Source organism: Phoxinus phoxinus (genome assembly GCF_949152265.1).
Source record: "Phoxinus phoxinus genome assembly, chromosome: 3".
Lineage (NCBI taxonomy): Eukaryota > Metazoa > Chordata > Actinopteri > Cypriniformes > Leuciscidae > Phoxinus > Phoxinus phoxinus.
In genome coordinates this window covers 9,383,407-9,396,728 of record NC_136878.1, presented here as the reverse complement: position 1 = coordinate 9,396,728, position 13,322 = coordinate 9,383,407, and the positions used below count along the sequence as shown (strand labels likewise).

The window sequence follows — 13,322 nt, the reverse complement described above, 5'->3', positions numbered from 1 at the left end:
ACGGTATGACCTCTCGCTGTCTTCGCTGACAGACTCCTCGGCAATGCCGACCTGTCAGTCAAAGCTGCACAACAACAATGGCAGAAATTCCTCTCTGTTTGTTTGCTTAAGGACGGGGCTCTCACAAACCCTGAAACTCTTAACGTTGTCACCCCTAAAACTTTCCTAACTCCGAGCTCTCTCCACAGCCATTAAGGGAAAAGCCATCCCCTGTCGTTCTCTGAGAGAAAAGGATAGAGCCCCCTTTTTAACCAGCGACACGCTTTCAGCATTTTTGTCTTTTTCAAAATGGAACAAATGTAGGTAAATCCACCTTGAAACACACTTAGCAGAACATGTCAACATGTCAAGGTGGGTTGGGTGGATATTTAGCGTCTTAATCCTCTGCTATTGTGGGTTGACAGTCGGACTCAGCGTGTTTGAGCTGGGAGTCTGTGGATGCGAGTCAGGCGGCCCTCATCACCCTTCTGCTGGGGGTTTACACTCATGCTGGTTATTATACAGCCCTGCGCTTGTGTCCAAAGCCCTGGGAGGAGAAACAAATATCTACCTTGTGTAAACATGCGCAAAAAGTTTTGGCATAGAAAAGGGGGATTATTAGTAAAATGAATAGGGGCCATGCAATTATAGTCCATTTTTTTCTTATGTGTAGCCTATCGGATTGAACGTGTGTGATCATGTTATTTTATTTGTTTGTCCATTTATTTGACAAATACTGTAAAAACGAAATATTAGTACAATTTAAATTAACTACTATATTTTAAAAAGTCATCTATTCATGTGATGGCAAAGCTGAATTTTCAGCATCCAGTCTTCAGTGTCACATGATCCTTCAGACATTATTGTAATATGCTGATTTGCTGCTCAAGAAACATTTTTTTATTATTATCAAAACGTGTGCTGCTTAATATTGGTGTGGAAAAGGTCATAGATTTTGTCAGGATTCAATGAAAGACATTGTCAATGCTATTCTTTCACTTGTTTGACAGTTAGAGAAAAACTACAGGTTTAATCACATTGGGCAAAACTACATTTTTAAAAAAGGTGCATGATAAACATTACCTAAACATTTTAATGGCATAGTTTAGTGCTATTTTATTTATTTATTTATTTAAATGTATTATTTTCAGTATTCAACCTTGTCAAATATGCACTATGCTGTTCTATCCCACAATGCAATGTGGTTGATTATATTTTATTGGAGTCATTTTCATATATATATATAAAGTTAAAATTAAACCTAAATTAACTTTTTATTTCCAACATGATCATTTAAGTATAAAACGTACCCAATATTTTCGTTTGAATAATGGAGCCAGTCCCACACACCTTGAAACATGAAGAGTTGAGGGTTCTTGTATTCTGTGAGTCTTGATGATGCAAGATGCTTAGGTGTGGTTCAGCACAGCTTCTCCTCTCTCATTACAGGCCAGATGTGTGGCACAGATTTAATGTATGTACTGCTACACGGCCACAGTTAGATCATCATCTTTGTTCAGCAGTTTTTTTAAATGTTTTACTCATTATGTAGTTGCATGAAGAGCATGTTTCTACCTGATTTGATAGTGTCTTCATTTCAAGAATAATCCCTTGTAAAGTTTTAAACTAACCTTTTAGTTACCAGCTAGCTCTTTAAAGTCAACATGAAATCAGTTCTTATTTTTAATGAGATTTTGCCGTTTTTATAGATTATATATAAATGCAGATCGTGCAGATCTTTTTTTTTTTTTATTTGTGTGGCCTCATAATCTTTAATTAAAGGGGTGGTATAATGCCCTTTTCACAAGATGTAAAATAAGTCTTTGATGTCCCCTGAGTCTGTATGTGAAGTTTTAGTTCAAAATGAGCTGCTGCTCCCGACACAGAGGGTGGAGCTACAACAGCTCGTGTCCTGCACAGACATGCACTGAAAATTTCAAAAACTTTTTTTATGTTCAAACCGGATTCAGACAATGATGGAGAAGAAGACTCAAGAAGAAGTGACAACGTGTAGAATACAACAGGACATTTCTGATTGGTTAGTTGATGAATTTATGTAGCTTATGTGTAGTTATCTTCTAGTCATTAATTAGCATATTCTGTGTTCAGGGGGCAGGGTTTATGTAAATTCTAGGGTTGGTGATGTCACTAACCCGAGATGAATGTTGTGTAGTCCCTACCAGCTGTTTGTTAAAAATAAATGTATTTAAAAGCAAATGTCTCCCATTTGCTTTGACTTTGAGCATTGTAACTTTGCATATGTTGTTTATGCTCAAACAGCAACATTACATACTAACTAAAGTTAAAAAAGTGAAATCATAATTAAAGCTACACTGTGTGATTTTTACCCCCATCTAGCGGTGAAAAGGTATATGACCATCCAGTGAATATTAGTTTCTGTTCCTCTCAATTCCGATTTCGTTTTAACTCGGTGGCCAATGAAGTCCAAGATTAACATGGCTTCCAGTTCGACCTCGTCCATGAGTATTCCCAGAGCCCGTCTACGGAGAGCCTGCCCACTCCCTATTAAGTCCTATTGTACCGAATTTTTGGTTGTAGTTCCACCAGAGTTCCACTGGGGGCGATCGCCCGAGTGCAAAATGAATGGGAGTCTATGGAGCTAGACGGCTAAATTTGTCTCTTTCACCCGATTGCCGTTGAGAAATCTCAGATTTGATTGTAGCTTTGGCAAGTTCAACATGGGTTATAGGTTGAAAGTTGAATGAACGAGTACTTATGTTCTTTCGATTTCTTACGGGTTGAGTTGTTGTTGCTCATAACACGCTAGCATTCTGCTAATGAACGCTGATTGGTCAGTGAATGACTGGTTACGACCAGAGATACCGCTTGATGGCATCATGGCATCCGAAGCGGGAACAGAATGTCTTCTAGCAGAAACTCTTCTAGCACGTGTGTTTACCTGTGTCGGCTGTGCAGGCGATGCCTCGAGAGAAAAGAAAGTGCAGAGCGCGAAAGCACCAAAGTGACTGAAGGATTGCCGTAAAGCAGTAACTCTGGTCGCACGATGTGTATGACGTCATTGACATTTTGAAAGACTTTTTAAAGCAAATAAGTGACTCTAAAAAAATCTAACACCCAGCAATGTGCAATTTCTCTGCATCTCCTTTCGAATACAACATTCAAATTACTAGACAAAAAATTATATCCTGAGAAAAGTGGATTTTGAGGGGTATAGCTCCATAGACCTCCATTCATTCTGCACTCGTCCTGTGAGCGCCCTCATGTGGAATCAGAGGGGAATTGCAACCAGTCAGAAAGGCAAAGCTTGAATTAACGGGTATGTCCCTCTTTGGCTAATGTACTTTCAAGATGAAGGGGCAACATGGCGACCGACATTCGAACCCCTCACCCGTATGTATTTTCAATGGCATATTATACACTCACGAGAATACTTTATTACTTGAACGAAGTAAATATACATTAATGAGCACATATATTTTTGAAAGAACTAAGTGTTTTTAGCTAAGAATAAACTAAAAAAGTTACACAGTGTAGCTTTAACCACTCCTTTAGAATAACTTCGACATCTCTTCTCTGATGACAGTTCATCTGGCGCGAGGGCGGGATAACATGTCAGTCAGATGACATCACAGCGATAGCAAACCACAACCATCCAATTAAAGGGATAGGCGACCCAAAAATTATACTATATTCTTTCAGACGAACACAATCGGAGATACAAAAAAAATGTCCTGGCTCTTCCGAGCTTTATAATGGGAGTGGAATTGGATTTTGAAGGCCAAAAAATATAAATATAGACATAAAAAAAAACATGGTTTCGGTTTAGAAGGACTTCATTAATCCCCTGGAGCTTTATGGATTATTTTTTATGTTGGATAGATGCATTTTTTGGGGCATCAAAACTCATTCACTACCATTATAAAGCTTGGAAGAGCCAGTTTTAAATATAACTCTGATTGTGTTCGTCTGAAAGAAGATAGTCCTATACACCTTGGATGACTTGAGGGTGAGTAAATCATGTAGAAATTAATTTTTGGGTGAACCATCCCTTTAATTCCTGCCCTACGTTTTTTCTTGTTCGAGAAGTCGTTACATAGTACATTTACATTTATAGAAATAGTACATTTATTTAAAATGGTGTCCCAAATTTAATGGTAACACTTTGTCTGTTGATCCTAATAGGTCGTTTCCCTCGCGTTTAAATGTCACACTGAGCTTGAAATCCCAATCGTGCACACAGCAACAGAACAGCATTTCTTGGCTACTCCCTCCTTTCTGAGAGTAATTCAGATTTACTCAGCCTGAAATCTTTTCATCCAGGTACAGATTAATGTAAGACAGAAAGACCAATGAAAATCATACAAACACTTTCAATAATTCTACTTCCCAGCTAACAAAAAATGTAGCACTTTATTTTACAAAGCATTTAATTCTACATGTTCCTCATGTAATGTACTTATTAAAGTAATTAGAATAACTGGGTAATAACTAGGTATTAACCCTGAACCTACTCCCAAACCTAACCTTAACCCCTGCAGTATTTTCTTATAGGGACGCTGTAAGTACTTCATGTACTGTAAAATAAAGTGCAACCAAAATGTGTTCTAAGAACATTTTTCTAACAACAGTCCCATTAAGCTATTAAAACATTATTTCTGAATGTACTCTGAACACCCACTATTGTTGTATAGATTATAGCTATTTAGTTTATTTGCTTAGATGACACCAAACAAAATGGGAAGTGGTGAATCACCTGTCATTATCTTTTTGTTTCTCAGTAATAAACAATGACAGTCTGCTCTCTGACTTTATTTTGCATAATACAATATATCAATAAATATGCCACTGTGATAATGAGGCATTTGATTTGCTACATCATACCTGAGAGGGTTTGTTCTGTTGTTGTCTGCTTTCGTTCCTGTGGGACGGTATGAGACATGCCTCACGGGCTCCATCACCTGCACCATCTCCAAAACCTCCCTCGTGCGTTTACAGTAAACACTCGCCGTAATGCAGAACGCCGTACTTTTACTTCACAGGAAAATCAGTTTTTAAGTTTTGTTTGTGTATGCCCAGCACTTATTTTAACAGAAAACTTATTGTTAAAGGGATAGTTCACTTTAAAATGAAAATTCTGTCATCATATACTCACCCTCAAGTTGTTTCAAACAAACCTGTATGAATTTATTTCTTCTGCTGAACACAAAGGAAGATATTTTGAAGAATATCAGTAACCAAACAGTTACCAGGTCCCATTGACTTCCATAGTATTTTTTTTCCTACTATGGAAGTCAATGGGACCTGGTAACTGTTTGGTTACTGATATTCTTCAAAATATCTTGTGTTCAGTAGAAGAAATAAATTCATACAGGTTTGTTTGAAACAACTTGAGGGTGAGTATATGATGACAGAATTTTCATTTTAAAGTGAACTATCCCTTTAAATTGTGTTTTTAAGCAATCCTACTTTTCCATCTGTGATCCGATGCTTGAATATTTGCCATTAAAGGAATAGTTTGCTCAAAAATCTAAATTTGAACTCTTATGACTTACTTTCTTCTGCTTATAGTATTCATTGGATGTTTCAAGCTAAAAATCTTCAAATGATAGATTTGATTGACATTTGAAACACCGTATTTCTTTTTTGAGCTTGACATCCCCGGTTTTACTTTCGTTTTATGTAAACAGCAACAATAATTTTTGGCTAAACATCTCCTCTTGTGTTCCCATATAAAACAGAAATCCGGACGACAGGAGGGTGAGTAAATGATAATGAATTCTCCATCGGTTGAATTCCACCTTTCAATTTGAATCTAGATGCAGATTCATCTCTCCGGCTCTTCCACACAGCGTGTCTCTTACTCACTGTTCAATCTTCATTCGGGTGATTAAATGCTCATTGATTCTGGTTCTGTGTTCTTTCACTCAAGTCTTCAGGTCTGCAGTGGTGAGAAATCCCTGCCAAAACATTTCTTCTTCACTCCTACTCTCCGTCCTCTCTCCCTGCCCTGTGGCACTGTGATTATTATCCTCACACTCTCTGTCATAAATCACCTTATCTTTACTGGCTGTGACAATACTTCCCACTTTACAGCCACAACATTAACCCTGGGCTGTATGACTTTCAATGAACATGCTACATTCTCTCTCTCTCTCTCTCTCTCTCTCTCTCTCTCTCTCTCTCTCTCTCTCTCTCTCTCTCTCTCTCTCTCTCTCTCTCTCTCACTCACTCACTCACTCACTCACTCACTCACTCACTCACTCTCTCACTCACTCACTGTGGATCAGGGACATACACTTCCAGTCAAAAGTTTCGAGACACCTCATTCTTAAGGACTATTTTCCAGGGAGCTTATATGTCAGCCTGACAGGTTTTGGCAACTCATCCATCAAATATATATATATATATATATATATATATATATATATATATATATATATATATATATATATATATATATATATATATATATATATAATACATAATATATATATATAAATACTACCATTCAAAAGGCTTTTATTCATCAAGGATGCATTAAATTGATAAAAAGTGACAGTAAAGACATGTGTAATGTTAGATTTCCAATAAATGCTGTTTGTTTCATCAAAGAATACTTAAAAAAAAAGATTATCATGGTTTCCAGAAAAATATTAAGCAGGACAACTGTTTTCAACATTGAAAATAATAAGAAATGTTTGTGATCATGTGACACTGATGACTAGCATAATGATGCTGACAATTCAGCTTTACATCATACTTTTTTTTTTTTTTAAGTTATATTCAAATAAAAAAATATATTTTAAATTGTAATAACTGTACTGTATTTGTAATCAAACAGGAGATTTTCTTCAAAAATATGTGAATCAAAATATGTGAATAAAAAATAAAAATGTGAATGTATATTTGACATTTGGTTTAATGTCTGTACAGGACATTAGCTGTGTTGTTGATGTTTTATCAGTGATCTTGCATTTCTTATACGATTATAAAGTAAATTATACATTTGATGTTATTTAGACACTTAAAGACACATTTATAGTAAACCTCATTGCATTAGATAACAAAATATCAAACCAAGTCCCATCTTTTTCAGACCTACTGTAATTTTGCAAATGCAGTGGCGTTCATTCTTTGTGTGTTTCACAGCTGTGCAGTATTATGAGAAACCATTCAGGACGAGGGCATCAGCCAGAGCTGTAGGGAGGCTCAAACCTCTGAGATAAGGCCGTGAGGCTCTAATGTACAATCCTCTCTCTCTCATCCCCTTCACCAGCTCCAGGGAGGATCTTAACCTTGTGCTGAGAGGAGCAGGATATCTGCCTGGCTTGGGTCTCGGCCATGCCCTCACTGGAGGAGTGTTATAGATTCTGCTTTTCACAGACACCATCAGGTGCCTTCCAGACCCCAGCAGTCCGTCCTCACCCTCCCACACACACACACACACACACACCAAAATCGTGCAAACATGTCTTAAATAAACATACCTCCCCCCATTTATTTTGGCTTTGGTCTGTATGCATTTATAATGTTGCAAAAGATTATTTCAAATAAATGTTGTTCTTTTAATCACATGATTTTTGAAGGATCGTGTGACATTGAAGACGAGTAATAATTCAGATGATTCAGCTTTGGCATCACAGGAATAAATTAGGATACATTTTAAAATATATTTTTAATTGCAATAATATTTCACAATATAAATGTTTTAATGTCTTTTTGATAAAATCAGTCTTGGTGAGCATAAGATACTTTTTTTCAAAAAAAATATTTACCAACCCCAAAATTTAGTGCATGCAGCCTATACTCGATTAATAAAGAATAGTTTGCTAGTACACACTTTGGAAGCTACACGCATTACACTTAACTTACTTTCTGGGGAACTGAGATGTAAATAATCTCTATTTGCATTGTATTTTTTATCCGTATTTTCAGCTACGATTATATTTTTGTTCTGTCCCTACAAATAAACTCAAATATAAATGTAGCTGCAAGCAGCAATAATGGGGCCAAGCACAACGAAGGCACGGTCAGTCTTGACTTGCTGGGAACATCAGACCAACTGCAACAATGAGCAATTAAATACGTTAAGATGATTTTACGTACAATGGCTGAAAAATCATAAATGGTGGCTAGAATATGATTTAATGGTTTATCACTTTTGACCAATAGGTGGCGCTGTTTCAAATATGATGTGGTGTGGTCAGAGTAAGGTGACAATGACACTTAGGCTACAAAGTTTGGTGTCAATATGCCAAAGCAATGCAGAGATACATCCTCAGTCAGAGTCGGTTTGGCATCATGCCATCAAGTTTGTTGATGCGGTATACGAAAACGTTTTTTGTTTATCGACACAATATCCATAACTTTTTTTGATACGATTCGGTTTTGGTGAAAATTGGACTAGCAGTATAGGAGGAGTTCGAAAAGTTTTTTTTTTTTTTTTTTTTTTTTTCAAAATGGCGGACAAAGGCAAAATTGGAATCCATGTTCTCGGTATGACCCAAGGAGTCTTTAGAGCAGATTCATTACTATAGGCTAATTTAAGCAAAAATGATTAGCATTTTTGGAAATTTGATTAACTTTTGACCAAGGTGGCACTGTCTCAAAACTTTCGAGTACTTTCAGAGCATGGTGTCGATGACACATACCAAGGTTCATAATGATACACCAATGCGTTCGTAAAATATAGCATTTTACGACAAAATTCCAAATGGCCGACGCCCAAAATGGCCAATATGGGAAAATTGGGTATTGTTCCACTCGGCATGATGCACTGAATCAAAAGAGACCAGAGACCATAGACTCAAGAGCGGAAGAATTATAAGAAGAAGAACACTAATGATTACAGTAGGTGCCTATACATACCTTCGGTGCTTGGCCCCTAATAAATAAATAAATAAATGCTTCTGAATGAGATGTGCATTCAATAACTGATGTAGGCTATATGAAAATATCATGATGAAGGTATATGTTGAATAGAGCAGATTTCATTTATAATGTAGCTTCTTTAGTGTGACACAAAAGTGATCACGTTAAACTTAAAATATGTGAAATGTTTTTAAATTGTACATTTAAAATTTTGAATTATATTACTTGGTTCAATTGTGTGGAATCCACACGTACCAGATGTGGGCCGGATCTGGGCCGACACTGTTGCTGTCTGCGCTGCAATGCTGATTTTTACATCACTGTAAATAATGTACCACTGAACGGCTAATAATGTACAAAATAAAACAGAGGCACAGATGCTATGTAAAATTCAAGTATGTATTACTATTAGAAGTGCATAATGTGCAGTATTTATGTAGTTATTTTTCAAAAGGATCTGTAATATCAAGTTCATGCCTGACTGGTCTAAAAGAGAGGCTTGTTTGACTAAAAGCTTATCTAATTTAGTGATGAGCTGTAAGCTGACCTACACGCCCCTGTGACGAGAGAGAGCCAAGGGATTTCCTTTCCTTTTCCACCATCAAGATGGACAATGTTCGGCCCCCTCCTCAGGCCCAGGGAGACCGCAGCGCTCCCTCACTGGCATTATGGTATATTGTGGGTAATCTGAGATGGCACCAATAATTAATGGTTACGTGGGGCATGGCATCTGACCAGTCTGAGCAGAAGATGCCGTTTTTAAGGGCCCCCTCTGCAGGGTCACCGGCCTGCCGCCTTCCATTTACGTTAATTGCATCTCATCACTCCATGACGGCCCGAATAGAACACTGAATACTGATCAGTGTAAGTGCAACATTATGCATTATGCATATTCATTTCTGGTTCAATTATATATTTAATAGAGTTTGTGTGTATGAGTCTGTTTGTCTGTCTATCTATCTATCTATCTATCTATCTATCTATCTATCTATCTATCTATCTCTGTCTGTCTGTCTGTCTATCTATCTATATCTGTCTGTCTGTCTGTCTGTCTATCTATCTATCCCTGTCTGTCTGTCTGTCTGTCTGTCTGTCTGTCTGTCTGTCTATCTATCTATATCTGTCTATCTGTCTGTCTATCTATCTATCTATCTATCTCTGTCTGTCTGTCTGTCTGTCTATCCATCTATCTCTGTCTGTCTGTCTGTCTGTCTATCTATCTATATCTGTCTATCTGTCTGTCTATCTATCTATCTATATCTGTCTGTCTGTCTGTCTGTCTGTCTATCCATCCATCCATCCATCCATCCATCCATCCATCCATCCATCCATCCATCCATCCATCCATCCATCTCTGTCTGTCTGTCTGTCTGTCTGTCTGTCTGTCTATCTATCTATCTATCTATCTATCTATCTATCTGTCTGTCTGTCTGTTTGAATTGTGTATATTTTAATATACCCTTAATCATTTATAGGCTATATAATTAAAATACAGTGTATTTATTTTAATATCACGTTTAATATAATTTTTAAATAGTTACATTTTCTTAATTCAGTTCATTTGTCACACTGAACATAAAGGCAAGTGCATTGCATTCTGATTCTGAAAGAGTGATTGCTATTAAAGGAGAACTCCGGTCAATTTTAACATTGAGCTCAATTTTTTGTCAATTTGGAGTGCTGTCAATACAGAGAACAACGACAAAAATTGGTGTTGCCTACACCGTGTTATCCTATTTTTAAAAGTTGCACCCTATTGACTTGAATGGGGCAAATTTTAAACCTGCTTTTATTTCTCTTATCATCCTTGATGTGTCATTACAAGTGCCCAGCCATGTTGACCACAGTAGTCAATTGTCGAGTTCACGCGCGTGATCATAGGTAACTAAACCTATGCGCGTGAACTCGACAATCGACTACTTTAGACTTCGACCGAAAACAGGAACTAAATACAGGTATTTGTGCTGGCTGAAAAAACATCATTTTTATTCATATCTTTCACATCTACTGCAGTCAGATTCACCGTGTTCACTCTGAAGGAATCACTCAACATGGCTGGTCACTTGTAATGACACATCAAGGATGATAAGAGAAATAAAAGCAGGTTTAAAATTTGCCCCATTCAAGTCAATAGGGTGCAAATTTTAAAAATAGGATAACACGGTGTCGTTTTTGACGATTTTTGTCATTGTTCTCTGTATTGACAGACTCCAAATTTACAAAAAATTGAGCTCAATGTTAAAATTGACCGGAGTTCTCCTTTAAAGATCGAGTGGAGGAGTGTGAGTTAGTAGGTTGTTCCCACGCTGTTTGAGACTCTCACCGTGATGGGTTTTCAGAACCACCTTGAAAAAAAGTGTATTAATGCTTTAAATTTCCTCATCTAGATCGCCTCACATTCCTTCAACATTCTGCGCAGCACCTGTGTCCTTGTGGATCTTATTGTCTCATTTAAGAGAGATGAAGAGATGCATGGAGAGATGGAGTAACCCTCAGTTGAGCTAATCCAGGGCCTCTAAAGAGGTTTAAACTGCTCTGGTTACATCTAATCTTTTTGCCCAGACCCAGCTGAGCCTGAAACCTCTTCTCCATGATCGAAACGTACAAATAAAGGTCTCTCTCTCACCCGGTGCAAGTATGAAAGGCGGCTATGTGCTCTGTGGATTAGAGTGGACTTTCCCCCTCCCGGTTTCTCAATTAGAGAAAGGATGAAATAGAGGAGGGAAACAAAAAAGACCTGAACTGTTTGCCGAGTAGGTGGACTTTTCAGAGGGGTTGTGTCATTTTTAGGCAGTATCATCATAGCATTTTCACTTGGTACTCCAAAGAAAAACATGACCAATATGCCATAGTAAAATCAGAAAGACTCTTAAAGCTTCTCAAATTATTTGAAGAACATTATTTATTATGATTTTCACATTCTTAAAGGGAGTTCACCCGAAAATGCTGTCAAGTTGTTCCAAACATGTATGAATTTCTTTCTTCTGCTTAACACAAAAGAAGATATGTTAAAGAATGTCGGTTACCGACCCACATCCACATTTTTCCATATGTCTACAACGGAAGTCAATCAGGCCCATCAACTGTCTGGTTACCCATATCTTCAAAATAACTTATTTTGTGTTCAGCAGAAGAAAGAAAATACAGGTTTGTAAAACTTGAGGATGAGTAAATTTTATTTTTGGGGGTGAATGAATCATCAGTATTGTTGATCACTGTCATGAAAAGCAATTAAACAAAAATATTAATATATACAAATAATATTAAATAAATAAATAACAGAGATTTTTAAATATTATCCCACATTGTTTGATGATCTTCCAACCAGGAAATTGCTAATTTGCTATTAGCCACCACTGACAAATAAATAGCTTAAATAAATAAATAAACTTGTTTAGGCTAATTATCATTTTCCAGTCAGTCCATAAACAATTGATAACATTTTGGTGGATGTTTTTATTTTATTTTTTTTTATTTTATTCCAGAGTAATCAGTGGGCTAATTGTTATGTAATACTATTTTTCACTCTTTTGCGAAAGAAAGCAAACGAGACAGATAGACTGTTCTCCTTTTACTTGTTGGTAAGGTTAATAAATTCGATCAAACTTGTTTTCCAACTTTTTTTTCTTCAGGCAATGCTGAAGACAGCTCTCCTCCGCTACGGGGCTTTTCATGTTCGCTGTCGCATGTTCTGATTTCATTCGTCGCACGCGGGATTCCGCCGTTCGCACAGGTACCGTGTTTACATTCCTATAACGGATTGCGCAATGTTTGTTTGAGCTTTTACTGATGATTCCGTGCAAAATAATCGCCCGCGGATATATGTTGTTACATCGCGCGCTGTTTTGTGCTTATCAATGCTTTATTCGGTTGTGTTTATGCGATAATGTGTGCAGTGAGAGCAGGTTTCTGCGTGTAATGAAGCTGTCAGTAGTTTATCACAGCTGTCAACACGGAATGCTTCACTCATCCACTACAGTCATGCTGTCAGTCTCATCAGCGATCTGTTTTGTCTGGACTGTTGGGTTCGGACAGTTACAAGCTATTATCCATACTGCATACACTAATATGGGATTACTATTATTGTGTGATTCGTGGTAAACTTGATGACATAAAGTGGTAAAACTGTTTGTACATATTGTGGCCCCAAAAAGCAACGCTTAACGCATGGAAGCCATTGCATATTTGGTCCCACTATATATTAAGTGGCTTTAAGTACTATGTACTTACATCGAAAAATAAGTACACTTATTGTGTTCATGTTGTATCGTAAAACACTTATGCTGCTATTGAGATGTGATACGGCTAAGGTTAGGGACAGGTGTGCTGGTATAGGTAGGTTTAACGGTGGGTTAAGATGTAAGTCAAGGGAAGGGTCAACTGTGTAATTACAAATGTAATTACATAAATTAATTACAGCTGTAATTACATGTTGGTATTTTTAAAATATAAGTACAATATAAAAACATGTATGTACACAATAAGTCCAT

At 37.0% G+C, this 13,322-nt stretch overlaps 1 protein-coding gene across 1 annotated transcript in view; it reads left to right on the top strand.

Moving 5' to 3' along the window:
* Positions 1 to 12,492: 12,492 nt before the first annotated feature.
* The window catches only part of gnb1l (guanine nucleotide binding protein (G protein), beta polypeptide 1-like), a 29,274-nt gene continuing 28,444 nt past the window's right edge, over positions 12,493 to 13,322 (top strand). The window contains exon 1 of the mRNA XM_079607511.1: positions 12,493 to 12,565. Within this exon, the coding sequence (XP_079463637.1) occupies positions 12,505 to 12,565 (61 nt within the window). The 5' untranslated portion in view covers positions 12,493 to 12,504. The remainder of the gene's footprint in view (positions 12,566 to 13,322) is intronic.